General features: G+C 38.4%; 2 protein-coding genes and 1 long non-coding RNA gene across 6 annotated transcripts in view; 1 reads left to right on the forward strand and 2 right to left on the reverse strand.

The window, feature by feature from the left end:
• px (MAP7 domain-containg protein plexus) overlaps nt 1–5,273 on the reverse strand; it is a 78,971-nt gene extending 73,698 nt beyond the window's left edge. For 2 of the 4 annotated variants that reach the window (XM_036813514.3, XM_065863895.2), the window contains exons 1-2: nt 5,117–5,273; nt 3,476–3,777 (exon numbers count right to left, since the gene is read on the reverse strand). The gene's annotated coding sequence lies outside the window, so the exon portion shown is untranslated. Of the gene's footprint in view, nt 1–3,475; nt 3,940–5,116 lie in introns of all 4 variants that reach the window. The other 2 variants (XM_036813511.3, XM_065863894.2) reach the window with 2 other exon arrangements.
• A 1,205-nt stretch (nt 5,274–6,478) lies between these two features.
• Nucleotides 6,479–6,959, forward strand: LOC139352580 (uncharacterized). The gene is made up of 2 exons (XR_011603805.1): nt 6,479–6,623; nt 6,685–6,959. It is a non-coding gene; the product is annotated as an uncharacterized lncRNA (long non-coding RNA).
• A 79-nt stretch (nt 6,960–7,038) lies between these two features.
• dnr1 (defense repressor 1) overlaps nt 7,039–24,968 on the reverse strand; it is a 28,139-nt gene continuing 10,209 nt past the window's right edge. The window contains exons 2-4 of the mRNA XM_017074840.4: nt 10,309–11,288; nt 8,992–9,636; nt 7,039–8,194 (exon numbers count right to left, since the gene is read on the reverse strand). Of these exons, the coding sequence (XP_016930329.2) occupies nt 7,936–8,194; nt 8,992–9,636; nt 10,309–11,288 (1,884 nt within the window). The 3' untranslated portion in view covers nt 7,039–7,935. The remainder of the gene's footprint in view (nt 8,195–8,991; nt 9,637–10,308; nt 11,289–24,968) is intronic.

Here is a 24,968-nt window from a genome sequence, read left to right on the forward strand (position 1 = left end):
AACTTTGTCCTTAAGAAGTGGAAAGGGATTTTTTCAACATTTAAAAAAAAAATATATTTTCCAATTGCATATTTAAAAAATTCAACTTTAAATACAAAATATTTTTAGATTACATCTTAAATGATGCAAAAATGATTCAAACTTTGGAATATCATTTTTTTAAATATTGTAGATGAGTTGTTCTATTTTGGTGACCGCGACTGTTTGTTATGTTTTGCAGAGTTTTTGCCTGTGCCCGCACTTGAACATTGTTGCTTTTGTTGCCGCCCACCTGCCCCATTTTCCCTCCCCTTGCAGTTGTTTTCAAAAGTTTTTGTTTTTTTTCCTTCCAGCAGCTCACAGGAACATTTTTATGGCTCTCATGTCCTTGTTTTTGTTATGGAGGGCGTGGCATAACCCGAACAAGTGAAATAGAAAACCAAGCGAACCAATGTTTAAAGTTTTCCTTTTTCCCCCCAAAAAGAAAAGAAAAGCTTGGCTTTAACCATTGAACTCGCGTTTATCGTCGATGTTCTTGGCTCTGTTTTTTTTTTTCTATAGTTATAGTTATAGCTGTAGCGGAAGTTGCATACAATAACAATAACAAAACGAACAAGTTTTCGGGACAAAAAAAAAATGGAAAAAGTTGCGTTGTTCAGAAAAGTTTTTAGCGTAGTTGGAAATTCTTTTCTTTCGCTCTCTTCTCGATTATATGTTGAGTTCTTTTTTTCGGGTTCTTGCTGTAGAACTTGCAAAAGTGAGTTAAGGTGCTTAAGTTTTGCCGTCTCTCTATTGTTCGTCGCTTTTTATCTATGCTTTTATTTCTGTGCCAGTTTTCTCGAGGGAAAACTCAGCGCCGCGGGAAGTAAACTGCATTTGGAGGAGATGGCCAAAATGGGGGAAGAAGAAGAATTTAATAATAAATCTCGGAATGAAATATGAAATCGCAGCGAGCCAAAAAGGATGTTGTTGTGCATATTTCTGCGGATGTTCATAATTCATATTTCCCCAAACTTTTGGCTGGCCTTTGACGCAATTGAAGTTACCAGCGAAATTGAATTTTAAAATTTGCATTGGCCAAACAAGATGGAAAGCGGAAGCACGACTAACAAAAGCAAGAACTGAATGGACAGATAAATCCCGACCGAGATGCAGAAACAAAAACATGGCAATATGACAGCCATGGGGGGGGGGATGGGAAGTCGAAAATGGAATTTATTAAATAGCATTCCGCGCTATAAACTCTTGCGAAATAAAAACAGCAAAAACCGCGCACAAACAAACACACACACACACACTCGCATAATCAAATAAAACAACTTGGACATGCAATTTTATGGCAGGACGTCGGCTCCCTTTCTACACCCTCCTCCATTCCATTTGGCCAACTCCTACCTCTCAGCCCCTCCACCCTCCGCACGCAGCGTAAACAGACACAAAAACAATCAAAACGAGAATTAAATGGGAGATGTGGGGCTCGGAATGGAGAATACCCTTACAGACCTCAAATTCCTTCGGTATTTCCAGTTCTTTTGATCTTTCATAGAACTTACTTTTTAAAAAACATGATAATAAAAACGAAAGAAAGGACTAAACGAATCTATCTAGTATTTATGGGACATGCTTATATATGATCACAGCATTACCATTTCATTTGAATATTTTAGTAATTTACTTAAGTAATATTTTTCAAAGTCGATTGCGATTTGGAAAGGCAACGAATGTAGTTAAAATCTATTTTACCCCCACCCTTACATACCTCATATTCCTTCGGTATTTCGAGATATTTTGGTCTTGCATAGAACTTACTTTTTAAAAAACCTAATAATAATAAAAACGAAAGAAAGGGGTAAACGAATCAAACTAATATTTGTGGGATATATTCTTGTGCTGAAATACGATGTATAATAATAATATATGATCCATCTCCGTTTCTTTTAAAATATTTACTTAATATTACCTTACCTAAAAAACGGTTAGTAATATTTTTCAGTTAGTTACGATTTGGAAAAGCAAAGAAAAAATGCCAATGTCTTTTTAGCTATGGGAAGTTCTGAAAATTTTTATTGAATTAAACTTTTAAGAATTTAGTTTTTAAAAGTCTAATAATGTAAATGTAAATCTAATGTAAAATAAGATTTAAACAAATCTAATATTTTCATTTTTTTTTGTATATTTTACTTTCTCACTTTAGTAATATTTATCAAACTTCGAATTGATATATCTTTAAAACGAGTTCAAATCCATATTTAACTATGGGAAATGTTGAAAATTATTAATTAAATCCTTTTTGAAATAGTGAATTTTTTCCTTTTAAAATCTTGTTTGGATTTACAAACTTTTAAGTAGGGTTATAACACTAATTGAAAGAGTATACAAAATGTGCAAATTAAAAAAGGGGTAAAACAAAAAGACCGCTCAACATTTTTTCCATTAAGGGTACCCAAAAAAACTGGACGGCTAAAAGGGAATCAGGGATCTAGAGGGAAGGCCATCAGCGTATTCAGGTTCTCGGGCCTGCTGGATAAAAAAGGCAAGCCGAATAAAAAGGTTAAATTAATAACCGTAGTCGCTCTTTAAAGTTCAAACCAAATGTGACATATAAAAACCGATATATGTCTGTTTATATGTATGTACGACTAACGAAATGCATATTTAATTATGGCATAAATCATCCTTTTTATTTCGATTTTCGTTTTATTTATGATGGGGTTTGTTTTTTCTGCTGCAAAAGGCAGCCTGCCTAATTAAATTACCATTTTAATGATTATATAATTTCGTCTGTTTCAAATATAAAATAATTTAAGATTTAAATATGCGTTTGGGAAAATTGGTAATCGGTTTTGGTAATTAAACAGAATTTATTTATTAGACTTAATTTGTTCAAAAATATTTCTAAATTACATTTGATTAACGGAATTAAACCAATTTTTGCTTATTTTTACGAGATTTTGGAGGAAACTTTATATCACCAGTCGCTTTTTGGCACCAACAGATACAAAATGTAAAAATGTATATAAATCGCCAAAAAAAAAATTTTATAATTTTGGTTTCCTCATTATTTTAAGAAAGTTTTTACTCGAGTCCATGACAAATCTTAAGAAGAATGCTGCTATCGCATTCCGCGAATTTCCATCCATAAAAACTTGGGCTATTTTCGTCACAGCATATCGTTAAAAGCCACTATGCCGATGGAAATGGTTTAATCTTCATAAAGATATAGCTGGACTTACGCAATCTTTAATGAAATTTTTATGAAATACTTAAGTTTGAGGCGGACACATGTGATTGAAACCGAATGGAACCAAACTGTCAAGTTGGAATTGATTTAAATTAATTGAATTTTCAATTTGTCTTTTGCCGGCTTGCGAACCGAACCGGTAACCGTTAACCGGTTTCAACCGATTCAAGGCGAACCATCCAATTGAGCAAACGGTATTTTAATATTTTAACTGATTGATGGCAGTTAATATGGCCTGATTGTTCCGATACTGACCTGTGCTCCGGGGTGCTTCGGCCTATTCCAGTTGACTCCTATTAATCCAACTCATGTGCTTGTTTTTGTAAGGGAATTACCGTGTTGATTGAAGGTGGGAACAGGTGAAATAGGGGGCTTTACGGGAATTAAAGCCGGATAAGGGGGATTGAAGGGATTTAACTTCAGGGCAAACACATTTGGTTTCAGGCACTTTTCTAGACTTTCCTTAGGGGTTTCTTTGTTTTTTCTTTGTTATCACTCTTTATTTAAATTTTTTCAGTTGCTTCGAAAGCTATTAAGAGCACTAGTGGATTTTCAAACTGGAAATTGAGCAATTGCTTTTAATATTTATGGGTATGATTATTTGGTTCTTATAATTGATCTGATTATACGCGGTATTTGTGCGTTTGGCTCATTGAACTTTATATCATTTTGGCTGTTTCCGGTTTTTTTGATAATAGGTTGTTTTCTGTTTTGCTAAACTGGGAAAATTATAATGAATTTGGTCATTATTATTTTTAACTTTTTTTGAAGTTTTTAAGTGGGTAAATTAAGCATTGGTCATGCCTACACTATATTTTTTTTTAATATAATTTTAGTTTTTTAAAATCCTTTACTTAACTTCATTTGAAATTAATCTTATTTCACATATTTTTTTTATCATGGCTATTTTTTGGTTTGTTAAGATTGCTTTAAGAACTGGAGTATCAGCTTGTGATGATATTATTTCTAAGGTTTGTTTTGATGTTTTAAAATTTTTATTTGATGTTGAGTTTCATTAAAAATATTATCACAAATGTACAATGAACCAATTTTTAAAGTATGTACAAGTTATGTTTAGTGGACTTTTCTCTATATGTTATAGGGTGTTTACTAAGAGTTTAATGAATAAAATTTCTAGTAGACTTGTATGTCTATAAATTGTTTACATTGTAAAAATATTTACAGAATACAGAACAACAAAATTGGTTTCATGGTCACTTAAATGTTTTTAAAAACTGTTAAGATCAGATCACTAATTATTTTGTCGGTTGATTATACCCCTGTTATCTCAGGTGTTTTTTTCACTACTGCTGTTTTGTTGGTAACTGATAGCTTTGAACTTCACTTTCTGCCAGTGTATTCTGTTCACTTTGTAAACATTTTTACAGAATTAAGAACAACAAATTTCGTTTCATGGCCACAGCGGTGGTCTCTGCGTCGACGCTGGCAGCGCCGCCGACCGAGACGTCGACGTCGGCAGCGAAAGGCGACACCATTTCACCGGCGACCATTCGAAATGAGTGCGACAGAGACAAACGATCGCGATCGCACACACACACACGCACACATGGGCGCTGCAACAGTTGCAGCAGCAAAAACAACAACAAGACCGCTGATTTTTTGTACTTTATTTTGTTTTTTTTCAGCGCTGCGACCTTGGAACCGTTAGCTTTTCAAGCTGAACTCTTGGACTGTTAAGTTACCAGCGGTTTTAACACCTTAAAAGCGCTTATCCAATTGTTTGCCTTTTGCTTTTGTTGCTTGTTGCTGCTGCTCTGCCGCTGCCTCTGCCGGCGTCAGCTGCTCGCTTTCGAGTGTGTGTGCGTGTGTGTTTATGTGTGCCTTCCGTTTGTTTTTGCTAAAAACCCTTTTATTTTGGCGTAATTTGTCACACACCTTGCAATTGCAATATTTACGGATAATTCGCGGGGCGTTGTTGATTTGTATGGGTGATTTTTAGCGCGGAGGTGGATCGGCGGAGACGACGGAACAGCGATATATAATTGCAGCAGTGGCAAGAAGAAGAGCCGACCAGCAGTGGCGGCCAGTGTGTGCACACCACGGCGAAATTGCCACCTGGCCGGGCAGCGTGGCCACACCGTTGGAATTTGGCGGGGCGAATGGCGCAAAGGGAAGAAGAAGCAGCCAGTCGTCAGCTGTTGCTCACTGGCTGCTCAAATTGAGCCACGTGCTAACGCGTTGACAAAGCTATTTGGCGCCAACTTTGAAATTGTTTTTCAATCAAATAATAACAAACTAGTCTCTCAGTTTTAAAGCCCAAAAGTCCCAAAAGCCTTATTTCTATTGCAAGTGAAGATAAGTCGCATCGAGCCGGAATGGACAACTACATATATTATAGAGCTCCCCAAAGAAATAATTTTAAAAAAAATTGAAAAGAAGAAAGTTTGATTCCTGGCATAATATCTTCTACTCTTGGATATATAATTTTTGTAATATTTCAGAATTGAAAAATAATGGGAAACAAATAAGATATCAGAATTTTTAATAAAATTTAATAGAAATCGGAAAACTATATTAGTTAGCTGCCACAAGAAGGGTTAAAAAAGTTAAGATCAATCCGCTTTCATTTATTTAGTAGTAAGTAAATAGTAAAGTAAATCTAAAAATCAGACTTTTGTAATAAAATTTAAAATTAATTTAAAAAAGAAAGATCTAGTTTTAAAATAAAAATTTTCTTGGCGAAGTTAGGAACTTTTTCTTGTTTTATCCTACTTTCTAAATTGGTTCTTGGAAATATTTAAGATTCTTACTATGGAAAAATAAAAGTTTTTATCGGATGCTGAAGTTCAAAACATTTCTAACTAGCTTAACAAGTTTCGAAATTGGTTTCCTTTGTTTCTTTTTTTCGAAAACCTAAATTCCCAAGCAAAATAAGCAGAGCGTTAACATTCAACCTTAAATCTATTGAAACATAAATCCGAAATTAATACAACATTAAAATGAATACAAAAGTTATTTTTATTATTTATCTTTTTCTGGGTAAGCTTTTGGTGAAAAGGACTGGGCTTTTCATAAACTAGTTCCATTACAGGCTTGCGAATTGGGACATCAGTTATCGGAGCACCAGCATCCATAGATCTGCCTGTTGAATTTGCAGTGCCCAATCATACTGTTGAATCGCTGCCAGCGGTCATACATCCAATTTTGGGTCGTCTCCACAAGATTCCGCAATATTTAAGACGCCTGAAGATTGATATGGAAACCGAATTGCAGGGGAGAATTAGACCAAACCTCTCTATATGGCCTCCTTTTTTCTCAGTCTCAGTGGAGCAGCCAAAAACCAGAGATATTGAGGTCAATCCGCAGAACCAATTCGAGGATGTCAAGCCAAGTCCAAGTGTGGAAAATTTAAAGTTAATGCGCATTCTCATAGAACATGTTTGTAGGTGGACCAGACTAATTACCTAAAATATCTATAAGTCCTAGATCTCTTTTTCCATCAGGGAAAGATGCCAAAGCACTCATAAACAAGAAAATGAAAGGAAAAGACAATGAGGTTTAGATGATTTCAAATGAGAGGAACTTGATGATGACATTTTTTGAGAAAGAACTTTTATTTCGAATTCTTTTTTTGGACGACGACAATATGTTAAAGTAATAGAAGAAAGGCAGTGTCCAGATTGATAAATAAAAAAAGAAGTATGGGAGAATTTGCAGAGGACTCCCGAGGAAAACGAAGAAAAACGAAACGAGATTGTCCAGATAGAAAAAAGAAATATTCCACTAAAAGCTTTCAAAACAAAAGGGGCCATGAAAGAAGTTTTCACTTTCCAAATAATAAACAACAGATAAATAGGTACATTTAAGGTATTTTCATTGGTTTTTCTTTTACATGTATATGTATATATATAGTATAACATTGTTAACATTTATTATTGACTATGTAATATCCACTGCAGAGATACTTTTCGTGTTTCGTGTTCTGTTTCCGTTTCTGTTTGTTTTGCAGGTACTTAGTACTACTTTGCTCCTTGGGTTTGCGATTATTGTACGCTTGTCCTATATACACACGCTAATATATATATATGTTCATTTAGTATATGTATCCATAGGGTATATATATGAGAATTTGGGGGTTTCTTCGGGTAGGGGTGGAATACTAAAGAGTTTAGGCGTTAATAAATACATCTCGAGTTTAGTTGGTAAAATTGCTAACATTTAGTAAGTAACTATGTTGTACATTCAAGGGCTATATCGTATAAGGTATCGCTGATCTATAACGATCGTAAATATATCTATGTGTATAGTGTTGTATATGAATATGAAACAATCTGCAGTTATAGATTCTAGGCATAGGCTATGCAGTGAAGTCTTAGACGAGTTTAAATAGCACTTTCTCGAAGTCCGTACATCTATAAATAGTAAATATATCGTGTATATGGCTAGGATCTAGATTTAGAGTTACAGTTACAGTTAAAGTTAAAGTTTCAGTTGCTTATGTCGGTAAAATACTTGAGTAAAGATAGAGCTAAGATTGTTGACAGACTGACTACTCCGCTTTTTAAATCCATTTCGAACCCATATACGCGGGTCACAAATTCCCCATTTTGCATAGTGTTTTTTTCGTTTCTCTAGTTGGTTTGTTCCCCATTTAGGTTGTGGTCATATAGAATAACAGTGGATCATTTTGGTTCTCAGACAATCGGCACGCACACCCATTCCATCAGCCGGAACAGCAGCGAGCACAACCAATTCTAGGCGGCCGTCGTGACCTTTGGCTGTCCCCCAGGTCCGGTTGCTCCTGCTCCTGCCGCCGCCGCCTCCAGGGATGCGGGTGCCACTGAGATCTCCTCCAGCTGATGCAGCTGCTCCTCCACGGAGCAACCGTCGCCGATGTTGCTGCTGCTGGTGGTTGTGGCGCCGCTGCCGGTTTGGCTGGTGCGCAGCTCCGGCGGCAGATAGATTTTGACCACGCTGGTTATCTTCACCCGACAGTTGGGGCAGTTGCTGCATCTGCAATGGAGGAATTGAAAGGTTAATAAGGGGCTTAATAGTCAGGATAAAATTTTACAAGGATGTCGTCTTTCTTGTGGGGTAAAAAAAACTATGGTAATGGTATAAGATCAGAAAAAGTGGGGTATCAATTAGATATAAACAGTTTGAACATGAATTGTTGGTATCTACTCCATTTTTTTGGAATAAGAGATACGCAATTTTCATTATCCATATTACATTATTCATTTATAACAAATAGATCAGAAAAAACTTTTGGATCAATAAGATATTCACAGGTAAATCTGCACGTATCATGTTTACCATAAAATAATGTTAAATTGATATTGAAAATTGCAATTGTTGATTTCTCCCTCTTCGAAAAAGTGAGTAAAATCAAGAAAGTCATGTTCAAAAATTATTCAAGAAGTCTAAGACTAAAAAAAAGTTTCGGATTAAAATATTAACAGATAAATTTACACGTATCATATCTATGATTAAATAATGTTAAATTGATAGTTAAAATTGCAAATGTCAATTTTCCTCTCTTCAAAAAAGTGAGTAAAAGCAAAAGAACTGGTTTGTTTAAAATACCAAACTGTCTACATTTTTTTTTAATTTTTTTACTTCCTATGTGTACAATATACGGGTTGTGTTAAATTAACAATGATACAGAATTTCCTCAAAGCGAGTATCATTTCCTATCAATTGTTTTTATCAGAGAAGTAAATTGAATGTTATATAGTACCTAGACTAAATACGACTCTCTAAGGTTAGTAACCCATTTGGGAAGGGACTCTTTTAAAAGGATAACCTACCTCGCAGCGCACTGGGCACAGGCGATGACGTGACAGCAAGGATTGAACACCGTGTTGATGGCGCGGTCCATGCAGATCTTGCACTGCATGGCCTCCGAGATGCGCGTATCCACGCAACGCTCAATCGCCGCCTCACGCGCCTCCTTCTCGCGAATGGCCAAATCTATCTTGCCGGCCATGGAGCCGCCGGCACCAGTCGCCAGCCCGCTGACCCCCGCAACGGCGTCCATGGGATCGCCTCCGGCAGTGGCGCCCAATCCTCCAGCGGCAGCAGAGCATCCTTCCGCGCCCTCGGCAATCAGATCGCCTCCCCGCTCGTGGAGAGTCCTCCTCGCCTGGTCGTGAACCTCGCGACAGGTGTGCTGGATGTCGAACACATAGCGCTTGCCCAGCTCCGTGTTCTCCATGAACATGGAGGCAATGGTGCCCTTGAGATCCCGGGTGAACTGGTTGGTCACCACACCGCGCACCTTGTCGCACACATAGAACGCATGGCGCTCGGTTATGGAGCGGTACAATCCCGCCGCGATCGGCTGCTTGGGCAACTTGATCTCCAGCTCCTTGCGATCGTTGTGATCATCCACGTACTCCAGTTTGAAAGTGCGACGCAGCGACTTGGCCGCAGCAATGGCGCCAAAGGGGATGCTAAATAATACAGAAAAATATTGATTAGTTTTGATAATTTACAAATAACCAGATTCTAAAACTCGAATCTAACCAATCTCTTCAAAAATTGAAATCTCTTTAAAAACTGCCTAAAAGAATGCTATAAAATTTAGAATAGCCTACTTTCAGACATCTTGGTAAGTCATCTCCTTAGATTCTTTTGGAAATTACCCAAAAAAAACGTAACCTCTTTATTAACTGGGTTTATAGTCCTCATTAAAGCAATCATCAAACCTCATTAACCAAATTTATAACGCAGAAAGTGGGTTCTATTAAAATTACAACCTATGACTGCAATTTTGCGCTCCCTAAACTTGAAGGCAAAATCATTTCGTCCCAAAATGGCTATAAAAAAGTCATTTAATTATTCAGGTTAATGCACCATCTACTTATAAGAATGTTGTTTTCGTTTTGAGCAACTTTTTTCTTTGAATTGTTTTTGAGGCTTCACCTTGACTTTTGTTTAATGAATTCATTTTTGTTTTTTTTTTTTGGGAAAAAGTAGGGAATAAATTAAAAGCAATAATAAACAATATAAAGGTTAAATGATTCGATTGCAAAGGGAATAGGTACAACTATAGGTTGGTTATCTTGCTTGAGCTATGGAAAATTCGAGCTAGCTATGCGAATTCTAGGGATCCTGGCACTCACCTTTGTTTATCACCCCCCTTGCAGACGGTGATGCCATGGGCGCCCACCGCAATGTCGCATCGCGTGGCACTTTCATTGGTGGTCACTCCGCTGAACAGCTCCTCGCCATAACCCTCCAGATCCTGGATGGACTGGAGCAGCCAGTACTTGGCCGACTTGAGGCTCATCTGCAGCTTGGCCAGCTTGCCATGCTCCATGGCTATTTGCCGCAGGTAATCCGCTGGCGGTTCACCCTCTGAGCTGGGCTGGATTAGGTATTCCTCGTACATGCGCAGCGGATTGCTGGCCAATCGCTCGTCCAGACCCGTTTGACTGCTACTATTGCTGGGACTGCTGGAGCTGCTGTTCGAGTGGGTTTGCGAGCAGGCGGATGTGGAGGCGGATGCTGAGGCTGAGGCGGATGCGGAGGCGGATGGCGAGGGCTGGAGACTGCAACTCGTGGCATTGGTTGTGGGCAGGGTGCAGATCTCGATGTGCTCCATGGACTTTTGCTTGGACAGGCGTCGCTTCTTGAAGCTCAGCACATGCTCCTTCTCCTTGCGCTGCTGCTCCAGCCGCTGTTGCTGCGCCTGCTGCTGTTGCTGCTGCTGCTGGGCCAGCTCTCGCCTCATCCTCATGGGGCAATCGGCCTTCAGGGAGGATTCATTGAATCGCAATCCATCCGCCTGGCAGAGCAGGGCCGCCAACTTGGCCGCTCCACTCCAGTCGGGTGCAGTGAGGCGACCCTCGAGCAGATCCCGCCTGGCCTGCATGTAGAACAGGTTCCGCACGCTCTCCTGGAGGATGAAGTGCACCGGCACCCAGAACTTGACCCGCAGGGCCAGCATTAGCTGGATGCCACTGCCACTTGATCCGCTGTCGCCGGACAGCCGGTTGCGCAGGTTGATCCACTGGCGCGTCTGCGACTCCTTCTGGTTGGGCGTCCAGTGCTCCAGGCCGAAGTACTCCATTTCGCAGATGATGTTCAGGGCACGACAGACCTGAAATGGCAGAGATTATAGGGATTTAGTTTGGGCGTTACTTAGGTTTTATAAATTATCTGTGGTATATAGCTTTTTTATTTGTTTTGAACTACAAAAATATCTCCTGAGGTTTGAAATCACTTACTATTGCGCCTAAAAGTATGTTACAATATTTTTAAAAGGGGCAGGATTTTTGTACAAGTGCCTCTAACTACAATTATATTTCTTGTAGCATACTTTTAGACACTTCTCGAAGTTGTTTTATTTATCTAGAAACGTGTGTTTAAAAATAAAGGTATTTAAAATATCTGTGGAATATTTCTTTATATTTTTATAAATCAGAAAGTATGCTACAATATTAAAAATAAAAATTGTAAATGTATTTAAGTAGCTTAAATTATAGATCTTCAACATACTTTTTGAAACATTTACAGGTTGTTTTATTAATCGAGAAATTTTTGGCTGAGATTAGTTTTCATCGCTTTAACAATAGAGTCTTAAGGGGAGTTATTCCACTTAATAATCTCAAAACTTTGAGTTTCTCTAGCCAATACTCTAAGCTAGATAGCCTTTCTTTGTCTCCCAGCAGCGAATTAAAGTTTAATCTAAATGTTTTTCAATCTATTCCGGATCAGCGACTTATCAATTCAGCTTGACAGAGCCTGTCAGCGACATGCGGCCCGCGCCAGCAGAGAAAGCGGCCAAAAGCATGTCCTGTGTGGCCTGGCTATCTACCAACATTTTGCCATGACAGCGGCAACATCCGCAGCAGCAGCAGCAGCAGCAGCAGATACAACTACAAGTGCCACTGGCAAGCGGATGGATTGGGATCGGGAAATGCGAGTGAAAAGTGGGGGGGAAAAGCGGGTGGTACTAGAAACTGGGTGCTGCTGTGGTTTTCAGAAATATTTGCTTATGCAACGAGCGTGTCATCATTTCGAACGGAACGAGTTCAAATGCTGGCAGCAGCATCTCTCTTGGCAAAACAACATCCTTATGTGGTTCATAATGCTGCTGATGATGATGCCTGTCTGGCAGGCGGTTAAAGCCAACATGGCGAAACACCACACTTTCCCAGGCAATCCCCCGTAGGCAAGTTGCATTGGCTGTGGCCAAAATGAAATTTGAAAACGTCAAAACAAAATACAAGGAAAGCCTCGTATTTGTTTGAACGCCAGAGCCTTCGGGGCCCACCTTTAAATACTCCCATTTCCCGCAAAGATACATATTTATATATATATATATATATGTGTACATTCCTTGCCCGCAGCAGCACTTTGCATAATGAGATATACGTATTTCCGAGTGTCTGGGTTAGCCAAGGCAACAAGTTGCTCACGCATCAACGCCTTCGCACATTTTTTTCACCATTTCCAATTAGGCGAAACCGCAAAAAACCCAGGAAAAAATGTAATGAATGACGGGTGGTGGGTGGTGTGTAAATTTATGAGCGGAATTATTAGCCATTAAAGTGAAATTTGAGACAATTTGTTCTAGTTTCGGTTGCAAATTGCCTTAAGGTTTATTAATGCTAAATGATAAATAAGCTGGTTTTCGTGTTAGAACTGAGTTTTAAATGGATTTGCATATTTTAGGGAACATTAGAGGTTACAATCCAGTAAAATATGGGATATTATGGTGATTTTTACTTTTTATTGCATACTTTTAGGTGTTAATAATATGGTTTTTAAAACTTGTTGGTTTGTTAGGTCTTTAAAAGACCATTTCTGTAAAACACCCATTATTTCTAGTTTAAATAAGCTTGATTTTGTGAAAGAGCTGAGCTTAAAATGTTTTGCCATATTTTAGAAATTATGAGATTATCTTCTAGTAAAAACTGTGATACTATGCTGATTTATACATTTATTTGCATACTTTTAGGTGTTAATAACATGGTTTTGAAACTTCCTGGCTAGTTAGATCTGTTTAAGGTACTTTTTTTAATTACCTTAAAGGCATCTATGAATACCTGATTTCCAATTCTTTGAAAGCATCCCAAAAAGTAATCAAATTTGTTGATTTTTCCCGGTAAAGGAAGAAAGAAAATGACATATTCCAGTATATTTGATGCTATGCAATTACGGCATTTCCCGGAAAACCCCTACCAAAGCCGAGCCTCATTCAGCCACACAATTTCACCTTGAACAAAGGACACCCGAGTGAAACTGGATTCGCAAAACGCAAAACGAATCCCTCGAATGGCACGTTGGACTAATTAAGACGACAGATGCTGTCGGCAGTTGCGGTTTGCAGTTTTCGAACCGCTTCAAGTCGAACGCAATTAATTAATCAAGTACGCAGATCAATTTACATGCCACTCGAGTCCAAGGGGCGGCGGTGGCAGCTGCCACATGGGGGCGTGGCAGCTTAGTAACGGTTGTTAGACAGCCGACAGAGAATTTGATGTTCAGCTTTGGGGACCGAGGCTTTGTGGCCCTTCCCAGGGATTCATGACATTGAATTGAAGTGGGTGGGGGGGGGATGGTATTGAAAGGGGGGATGGTATTGAAAGCGGGGTCTTGAGATGTGGAAATGTCGTGGGTTGTCGTTGACAACCGAAGAGCGAATCTAATGAAGCCTCTCGAGAGCTTTTCCCGACATAATAGCTGAAATCTCATACTACGCAATTGCCGCCAGCGGAATGTTTAACTGAATTTAGGGAATCAACAAGCAGATGGCGCATAAATCTGTCGTAACCCAAAGCCATTAGTGCCCAAACTTATTACATTTCGCAATGAAGTAATTTCGAAACGTAGAAACATTTTCGAAATATTCAAACATTTCAGGGTTAGAAACACCATAAATTTATAAACAAATGTGTGCGTATTATGTGTAAACAAATAAAATGGCTAAACTTAGGTATAAGATTCAAAAATAGTTGATCATCTATGAAACAAGAAAGCTGATTTTATAATTGCTTAACCATTTTAAGAAACATCTTGCTAACCTGTTTTTTGTTTGGTATTGTATGATATTTTATTTAGGCTATCAAGTTCCTAAGATTTCATAATAATATTTGTAATAATATTATTAATCGTTGAGTTTCCATTTTAAAGTAAAAATTCTTTAAAATGGTATGCTTAACAAATCTAGTTAGATACCCTTTTGAGGCGCATTATCATCCCCAGCTGGGCTTTAATTTCTAACAATATTCCTAACCCGTTTTCCACACTCACCGCAAAACTCTAAATGCCATGCAAAGTTATTTAAGCATTTTATACCAATTAGGCAACACATTCATTCCAACAAGTTGAGCTCATAGAAATAATTCTCTAGATTTTTTTCGATTTATTTCGGATTGGAGAGCAAAACGTGGCAACAGGCGGAACAAAAACAAAATCAAAAACCAAAAAAAAAAAACCAGCGGCTGACCGACCATATGAACATTCATTCACCGCAGAAATAACAAAAAAAAAATCTGTCTGAAAATACAGAAAATCGTCGCTGGCTTCGCCGCTGTCAAGTGCAAAGTCCACTTTTGTGGATTTCGCTAAAATTAAATAAAACACGAAAGCGATTCGCTGCTGCCTGCTAAATGCGAAACGTGAACTTATTTTCAGAGCGCAACAATAGCGACAATCGCAAATAAGCCGGGAACCCAAGCTCCATAAAACCTGACATAACCGAAACTTTCGTAACTCCCATACCAAAATGCGACTTAACTTCGCAAATCCCACCCTATCCCACTACAGCAACACAAATGACAAAAGTACCCTTCTTTTGATTATACTCCTTAATGCATTTCGTAATATCGCGAGCACAATATAATAATGTCTTATTTGCTGACCATTTTCGGGGTTTTACTACATATATAGCTCGTAAAATCGGTCAGCAAAAAAGCATCTACAATATGCACGTGCTGTTGCTTTACTTTGTATGAAGTGTCTTGGGATATCTTTTTATTTTCGCCTTAAGAAATTTAATGGTTGAATTTCATTGAGCCTATTTATAGTTATATGTAGTACATGTCTGGGTTAATTTCAATGATTTTATTACTTGTTAATAAGGGGGATTTTATTAGAGCTATTAAAACTGGCCAGTAAAATTTGACCTGATTTTTAAACTTTACATTTTTGTGAGTTTTGATAGTTAATTGTTTATTTTATTTCATTAATAGGTGTTATTCTTCTCTTAAGATCTATTTATGGGTAAGTTTAATATTTTGTATTAATTTTTAATTTCTCATTATTCTAATACAGTGTTTTTTTTAAGCTGTGAATTTTCCTGTATATATAGTTTTGGTCAAGATGTGTGAGAATTATTTTAGTAATACCCATGTTTTTTAGCACTTTTAAGTCAGCACGTGTAAAATGAATCTACACCTGTTTTTTTATACATCACACCTCTGCTCAAGAGTCTTAAGAGCGCGCTTAAGGGAGAGCTCTCGGCAAAGGTAAACAAAGTGGAGCCGCGAGGAAAAGTCCAAATGGAGAGCCAAAAGAGACTGGGGCTCTCTCTTTTTTTCGGTACAGACAGCCATTGTAAGCGCGCGGGGGGAGGGCTCTTCGTGGGGGGGAGACTATGACTGGCTGGGAGCAGAAAACCCGACTGCATTGGACTTTGGACCCGAGTCTTCGAAATGCCAATTGGACTTTGGACTGGCACTCGCCTAGTGAGTGTTGTTTTGTTGTCTTGTTGTTTTTTGTTGCTCTGTGCTTTTGTTGTTTCTCCTGCTCTCCGTTGTTTATTATACATATGTATATACAATGTATATATTTATGTGTGTCTCAACGATCGCTGTGTATTTTTCATGTGTGCTTTGTATTTGCTTAGTTTAATGGCCGGCCGAAACCGAAACTGTAACTGTAATTGAAACTGAAGCCCATGACGTCAGTGGAGAGCCGACTTTTGTACTTTGAACCCCCAGGGGAGAAAGAAGAGAAAGGCAAGGAAAGAGTAAAGGCGATTAAATGCAATTCGAGCAAGACGAGACACGTGCAAAAAAGAGAAATGAGCGGGTGACAGAGTAAGAGGAAGAGAAATTGAGGGGGGAGAGAGTGATCAAGGCTGATGCTGCCCCACTCTCTTCCTCTTCTCGAACGAGATAAACAAAGACAGATGGAAATACAAATCCATTGGCCATAAACGGTTAGAGCTTGTTCGCCTTTTTTGCGCTCTTATTTGCAGGTCATGTGCTTATAGAGTGATCACTGATCACCTCTCCCCCGCTCGCCTCCTTTCTATTCTACTAACAGATGTGTCTCAAGGGAAGAGAGAGAGGGGGGAAAAGGGGGAGGCAACAGCTGCACCCCTATTTGCACTGAAAAAAATACACTGCGACTTCAAAGAGACAAGGTTGTTCCAAATTATTCTGATTATTTAATTATTATTATTTTTTATACAATAACATATGTGTTAAATAGAATATATGGCTTTGAATTGACTATCAGAATTTGGATTTTGGATTATATTATGTTATTATGGATTATATAAATAAGTATTTCCTAGAACTGGTATTATTAAAAATATTTTTTCTTGGGAAGTGGGTAGGCATATCTTTTTAATATTCCTAACAGTTCGTGCCTACAAATAATATTCTTCAAAAAAGTCAATTTAAAAACATATTTTCTTTTCTTCATCTGCTTTTTCTCCGTGTTTTTGGGAATTAAAGTGCACTGAAACAGGTTCGATGCAGGGAAATTGGCCATAAATTGCACTTAATTACCTATGCACCGCGGCGAAGGGGGGGTTGGGGCAGGGGGATGCGATTCACGTGCTCGCCATGTGCGCCACCTTATAAGGCAGACCCGTCTTTATCAACCCGCCCCGCCCCCTCCTCGCCAATCCCCTTAATTGCTGACGTGAGAAGCGGCCAAATGGCAGAATTCAACTGACAAATGGCGAAAATGGAAATATACACTCGTTATACGGAGCACATGAAATATGGAAAGCGAAAAGCGAGTGCAAGTGCAAATTAATTGAGGGAAAGTCTGGACCACCGGGCGCGGCAATTAGCACAGGTTAAAGATCGAAATGTCAAGGTGGGACAGCATTTAAGCCAACTTTTGATTCCAGCTCATAAAAGTGTGGTGACAAAGCTCGCCCCTTATAACACAATCGAATCCAAAGCTTGGTAATTCCAATGGATTGCTCACCGAGCTACTCAAATATTAGCCAAAAGGCTATATCAGCTTACAAAACGAATAATTATATGATAGAACTATACAATTAAGTGGTTCTAAAGTGAAAAATATATGTACATTCTTACGATATCATCGTAATTATGATGTAATATTGACATTATTATTCTTTTTATGAGATCAAACTCAACAGAATCATACTTATTTATGAACATAAAATACAATTTAAAATAAAAAGCGGAAATTAATATGTGTTCAGCTTTTGATAATCTAGTTTTCTTACAGCATGACCCATAACTCATTTTCCCTTAATCATCAAAAAGGTATTACTAAACGAGTTTATATTATTCATCCAATAAATTGAAGATCAGCAAATATAAATTGGCTAGAAGAAGAAGAATACTTAGTAATAGCAGTTCCAATGTGCAATGCCGTTATCAGCGATTTCTAATTAGAAAAGCGAGCTATCAACAAGTGCGAAAAGTGTTTCAATTTCAACCTTCAGTTTCAACCTTCGGCACTGCAATCACAAAGTTGCGCCTTCCAATAGAATTTCCCTTTCAATATGGTAAATACACGGAATAGGGAAACGCCACTGTTGTTACTAATCGTGTTTTTTTTTTTTGCAGACCCAATCTATTTAATCTGGCCCCCTGGCATTTTTCGTTTTCCGTTCAATATAAATCCGATTGAATTGAAAATAAAACTCTTCTTCGTTCTTATAAGAATGTAAGCACGTGTGTGCCATCTCTCTCTCTCTCGTTCTAGCACTCTCTCTAGCCGCAAGTGACAGAGATAGAGAGCGATTGCATTTGATTTCTGCAGCGGTGCAGTGGCAGCGACGCCGGCAGAGGCAGCGGCAGCGGCAGCGACCGACTGAACATTGGACTTTGATCGTTGGCCATAAATTGTATAGCGAAAACGAAACAAATGCTAGAAGAAACTAAAAGCTAAAAACAAAAACAACTAAAATGCTGCATTCAAAGTGCACACTAAAAATGCAATAAGAACAAGAAGACAGCGAGAGAAACGGCAGAAAAAAAACAATTGCAGCGGAAAGAGCCAATGGTTTAACGCCATTTCATAAGCACCATTAAAAGGCTAATCGAAATGGAATTGACAGATGTCCTCAAAGATTTATGTTCATTGTTTTGGGGGAGTCCACTCAGAGGAAAGTGCCATTAAGACCAACTATAAATTTGAAAAACAATTACCATTCATCGTATAGAAGTACTTCAAAATGATAAAAAAGACTCATTTATTAAATTTTATGGTATATGGGTACCATTATTATAATGATGATATCCCGGATACCATAATATATAAAAGATTCTTAATCTTTTGCATGATAATCTCTAAAAACATCTCCTTCCATTATAAAAAAGCATTTAGAAATATTTTTACTACCAATATACCTATAGGGTATAGTATATACTGAAAATATACTATACTATATAAAAGATCTTGTTGCATCATAGATTTTGGAAACATTTCCTAACATTTCATTCATTTTAGACCGAATGAGATACTCCCAATCTTTTTGCATCATTATTTCTGAAAAAATTACCATTCGGTAAAAAATATATTCAAAATATTTGTATTACCACTATACCATTGGTATAACCCTGATTTCCTTTGAGACTACTATATGATAGACCCCAATCTATCATCACATCACTATTATTTCCCGTGCATCGCTTGTCCTTGCAGTGATCTCATATTCTCGCACTCCTTAAGTGAAAGCCGTCTCCGTATCCCCAAAGTGGTTGACATTTCATTCGGAGTTTGGGGGCAAGAGCCAGGTTTATGGAGCCAGGGCCATAAAACTCTCGTTCCTCGCAGCTCGTACTCCTTTCTGTTTTTAATTCTCCTTTTTTTTTTGGGCAATTATATGGGTGGCCCCAATTCGCTGAGTGATCCAGTGTGGCTGTGTCTTCCTGCATATTTAATGAAAATGTTATTCTGCGAGCGAGAGACGCCGGTTTTTCGACTGTTTTTAGCTGTTTTGGCCAAGTTGTACGTGACTCTTGGCACAGCACTCGGCCAAAAACGGTTGCGTCAACGGCTAAAAGCCAACGTCAATTGCAAACTGACTGAGGCTGCTGATGCTGCAGTGAGCAGAGTATAGTCTTAAATAAAAATCATGCTGATGTGTTGTATGTTTGTGGGCCAGGCTGAAAATCAGGGCGGCCAAATGAAAATATATGTGTCCTGTGCATATTTATGCAGAAATGTGTGTCCTGGCCGTTGCCATAATTTTTCTCGTCCTCCTCGCCGGTTTTTTTTCTGCGCTTTTCCGTTGACTTTTTTGTTTGTTTTTTCATTTTCAGTTTTAAGTTTTTTTTTTTTCATACGCCTCTGTTGTTTTGGTTTCGTTAAGTATGCGTCATTTTCAGTGGCTGCCACTTTTTGCGTGCGTTGCGCGAAAATGCGGAAAAGCCGCAGGGCTCCCATGGTAGAACTACTACCCCGACTACTTCCTCCTTTTTATTTTCCCTTCCACTTGGGAGTTGGCCATGCAGTGCAAACAAGTCCTTTACAACAACAACAGCAGCGGGCCAAATAAGCATGCAAATGCATTACATTGTAGGGGCACCAGCCCCAAGCCCCAAGCCCCTGAAATTATGCGAGCGGGAAAAGCTAGGGGTTTTCCACTCCAGACCCTAATTAGCATGGCATTGCATTCCCAATTGCCGCGACGTGACGCCAGATTATTGTTGGCCTAACTTTGCGGCCAACTTTTAAGAGCTCGAAATATTAGAACACTAAATAACCGGCTTAACTGCCTTAAATTTGGGGATTGGGGAAGTTGTTAAATTATATTTTGGCGTTCTTATCATTAGAAAACAATATGTACAGATAAAAAAAATTGGTTGGTAAAATTGACCATTGTATATGATTTAGTAACTATATAAAATTGTACTTTACTATTAAAAATTGATATTTGCTTTGCTTACAATTTAATAGTTAAGCCACTATTAACATAAAAAGTATAAAAACAATTCACCAACTATATTTTATGGTTTCAATAACTATGAAAATAGTTATTTAACTCCAATCCATGGGTTAGGTCCATCTACCCTTTTTTATAATTACCTAACTATTTTTTATAGTAACCCTTACGTTTACGTATTACGTAAAAGTAACTATTTGATGGGTAAAATTGACAATTTCATTATACGTTTGAGGAACGTTTTACTATGGTATTGGTCCATCTTACAAATCGTTTTTTTTGAGTGTACAACCTCCCTTTTATAAAATGTATGACTTTATTATATACCAAAGAAAAAGTTAGGCGATACAATAATGATTCACTGAGCTAATCATAACATATGATTCACAAGTTTTAAAAAATAATATAATAGAGTTTCGATTAACTGGAATTTGCCTTATAATCTCACCACATACAAATTTAGAAAATTTTATTCCAAACCACAAATGCTGAAAGTTTTTCCATCCAAAAAACTTGGCTCAGAAACAAGAGCTCTTTCAGTGATCACTCCCCTCATCAAGCAGAAAGAAATACTATTTGCACAAAAACATTCATTTGATTTTCATACCATTTCGTAGACTTAGAATCACATTTGCAACTTGATAAATTACATTTGGCCTAAATGAAATGTCTGCGGGAAGAGGCAAAAACTTTTTCTGGCCAACAAAGAAGGGAAAACTTGGGTGGGCAAAAGAATGTCAAGTGCACATACGAAAGCCAGAAATGGAAATGCTGAGGAATCCTAAGATGACGAAATGTTTGCCGGAGATGCATTCCACCGAAAATGGGGCGGGTGAGGGGGGTATGGGGCCAAAGGTCAGGGTCGGGTCTTCCAACACGACCGCAAAACTTGGACAATTGTCGAATGTTTAAGATGCCAGGCCAGGCAAAAAAAAAAGACCGAGAAAAAAAATGGGAACATAATAATAAAAAGAAATTTCTTCCGCCTGGCGGATTTTGTATGCGGGAAAGGGATGCATAATAAGGCAACATTATGCGGCATAAAGTAGTAGTGGGGGCACATTGCAGGGATGGCACAGTTCCAAAATATAATAACAGAGATATCAGCAAATCGGTTTTCGGTTTTCGGGGGCCTGCTAAAGTTTACACAAAGCGGGGGCTTTCCTTTTGGTTCTTCGAAGGACCTCGTGCTGCTGCAGCTGCTTTGATGATTTATCCGCTGTCCCGCCCACAAAAACCCAGCCTCCCACCACCAATACACCCCCTTTTATAACCCTGGCTATGAACTTGTTTACCCATAAATCCACAAGGCAGGCTCACAAGTTCACCTCACTCGCTCCCGCTTTTGGCCGCTCTCCAATGTATTTCAATTAAGTTATCAAATACCCCCCCTCCCACATACACTTTCTCGCCCCAGCTAGCCAGTTTGTATCTGTCAGTTACCAAAAAATGTATATTTTTTACAATATATATAGATTGGTATAAGTGTGTGTGTATATCCCGCTGCCTGTTGCCAGGTGCCAGGTTGGCTCTTGTCTGCCTTGTATTGATTTTCTTTTTGGCCAAAATGCTTCACATTCCCACATCGCACACTTCCCCGAAGCAATTCCATGTTTGCACTTGATAATTCTGCTTGGGCTGGCGGGAATTTGCCATGCAAATGGGTCCGCTGCCAAAGCACATAATCATATATCATTTAAAGTTGTTCGGTCACTTAAAAATGGCCAGTGTCCTTCCAGCCTGAACATGGCGTGCCCAGGCTCATTTATTCTAATTGTAAATTGCATTCGTCCTTGGGCCCTTTTTTTTATTTTTCGCATTCGCCCCGAGAATCGAGCGGTATCGGAAATCGCGCGTGACAAGCTTAGCCTAACCAAATACAAGGAGGGCCCCCTAAACCGCTGACCTCTAGAGCACGGATAAAAATCTTTATATACATACATGATAGTACTCCCACTCATCATCAAAACTAAGATTTTATTATGTACAAATATTATTTTTTAATTCATTTTCATTCATTTCTGAATAATATTGCTAGTTTAGAATAATAGTATCTATAAGATACATTAATAAAAACATTTCAATCTTTATTAATGAAATATATTTTATATTGATGTCTCATCTTTTAAATATTATTAATATAACATTATTAAATTGTAGTAACCTTTTTCTAAACAATAACCCCTAATTGCATAGATCTATTATAAAACATTTCAATCTTAACTAATGAAAAATTGCTTTTTCCAATATCATAATATTAAAAATACAAATTTTGTTATCAGATTATTCTTTATATTGCTGATATATATCATTGGCTAACGATTCTCTTGTAAATTTGTAAACGTTTTCTGAAACTTTTCCAATTTGTAAACGTTTTTCGAAACTTTTCTCCTTACCAATTTACAACTTAAGCCCATTTATTTAAGATGGAAATTTTCCCTTACTGTATATTGGTGCCCTTCTCTGCCTTCTGCCATTCAAATGACTTTAGTCACTGCAGTTAATGATGCCTGGCTTTGGGCCCCATCCCGTACTACCCACTCTTCCCATTCTTTGGCCCAAGTTCGGAAGCTCTGATGGACATTTGATGGCAAACGGCCACCGAGCTCGACTCCATACCACACCCACCATATGCCAAATGGCAATTTTCACTTCGTTAAAATTGTAGAATTTTCTTTTCAGGCAATTTAGTAGCGGAAAATGCTTTTGAAGCCGGCAAAAGGAAGGCTCGGGTAGCGGAAAAAGGCTAAATGGATGGCGAAGCCTGTGAAGAGAGGGGCCTGTGGAAGAATTGTGGGACTCGCGGCACCTGGCAGACTGCAGGTCGTCTACCAGCTCCACTCTGATTGAAAATGATTAGGGGGTCTGATTTGATTATTCCCGTGAACTACTACTCACATTACACACAAGAAATAAAAAATGCATTAATACACGCGGTAATTCCCGCAATTATCATTTCGTGACCCCGGGCAATTTTGCATTGGCATATGAATATGTATAATATTCAAATGTGAAGCCAATCGTACAGTACAGTACCTTTTTCTAAATACAATTACACTAAAATAAATAAATCTCGTGCCAGTGCCATTTCCATTAAATCGCAATTAAAATGCTCTGTTTTCTTACGGCGTTGCGACTTAATTAATTTTAGTCCAGGCAATGGAAATGCCGCCTTAAGAGGCTCAATTAAAACGGCATTATCCTGGTGCTGATTGTGGTTTTTGGAGGAGGAGAGGCGTTGGGTTGGCGAAAAACAAAGGCGGTTGGGGCAGGGCATCGAACAATGCAAACAGGACATGCCTGCCGCAGGACAATGTACATCTTTGGGCAGTGAAATAAAAATAAAGGCATTTAATTAAGACTGCCGAAGGACGATTTATTCAGCGCAGAGTGGGCACACTTTAAGCGCTAATTGAAACGGGGAAAAATACGAATGAAAAGCCTGTCGCTATGTACAAACAAATTGAATTTTAATTTGATTCCGAATTTTAAATTGAAATGGCATACAGGAAGAAAAATATGTTTGATGATTTTTCATAAATTGGATTGGCATGCAAGAAGATAAATATTTTAGATGATTTTTCTTATTCATTTTAAAATACATTATTAGTATTTAGTATTTTGTTTAGTATTTAAAATAGTATTTATTTTGAAAATACTTCAGGAGTGCTTAATATCATATGATTCTTAGGATGAGTATATATTAGATAAGTTTAGTTCCATAACCGATATCAATCTGAATTTCGTTCTCTGCACTGTGAATTATATCTTGATCCGGTTGCTGATCGGATTTGTTGTGCGAGTTCATTTCCCATCACAATTTTATACGCTTTTATTGGCCCTCTTTGTTTTACAAGGTCCTCTGTCGCCCCCCGTCTGTCTCCCCCAAGGTTTCGCCCCCTCAGCCCCCTTTGTCCTGCAAGAACGTGCCAGGAGAAGAAAGGAGAAAGGCCAAAGAAAATAATAGTGAAAGCCACACAGGACTCGCTTCGGTTCGGTTCGGGGCAATAAAAGTAAAGCAAAAAAAATATAAAGAAATGGCGAAACAAAAGCCTTGCCATTAGAGACACATCAAAATGGCACTCAGCAGGGCGCCGGGAAAAAGAAAGTAGGGGGAGGGGGTGTGAGCCACCACCCCCCGCCAAAGGAGGTGTGAAGGGGGTGGGGGGGCTTAGCTTGTCGGCTTTTACAGAAAACTATATTCGAATACAATGGGAAAAGCATTCAATGCATTCCCCTGTTTCTGCGGTTTGTTTTGCGGCTTGCATTTTTTTTTTCGGTTGCATTTTCACGCAATTTATTGTTCTCGCTCTCCAACGCTTTTACTCGCTTTCTCCCGTTTCCTGTAGAAATTCCCCATTTTTTTATTGTTTAATATTGTTCTAAGCTATACATATAAGTATGTATGTAAGCTGGCTTGGCCCAGAGTAAGCTTTATTTGCAGGTGGGGTATTGTTGGTGGTGCAAAAATAGGGGGGAAAAAGGAGCTGAGGGGGGGGGGGGGGCTGGTTTACTTGGCCATATTTCCGCTTAGTTGTTGTGCATTCAGGTTTCTATGGTTTTCCCTTTCCCGCCATTCTTGCCATCGTTTGCCGCCAACCTTTGGCGAAATGGGCGAAAGCAGTTCAAGGATAATATGCAAAAACCATGGAAACAATAGATAGC

Source organism: Drosophila suzukii, chromosome 2R (assembly GCF_043229965.1).
Source record: "Drosophila suzukii chromosome 2R, CBGP_Dsuzu_IsoJpt1.0, whole genome shotgun sequence".
Classification (NCBI taxonomy): Eukaryota; Metazoa; Arthropoda; class Insecta; order Diptera; family Drosophilidae; genus Drosophila; species Drosophila suzukii.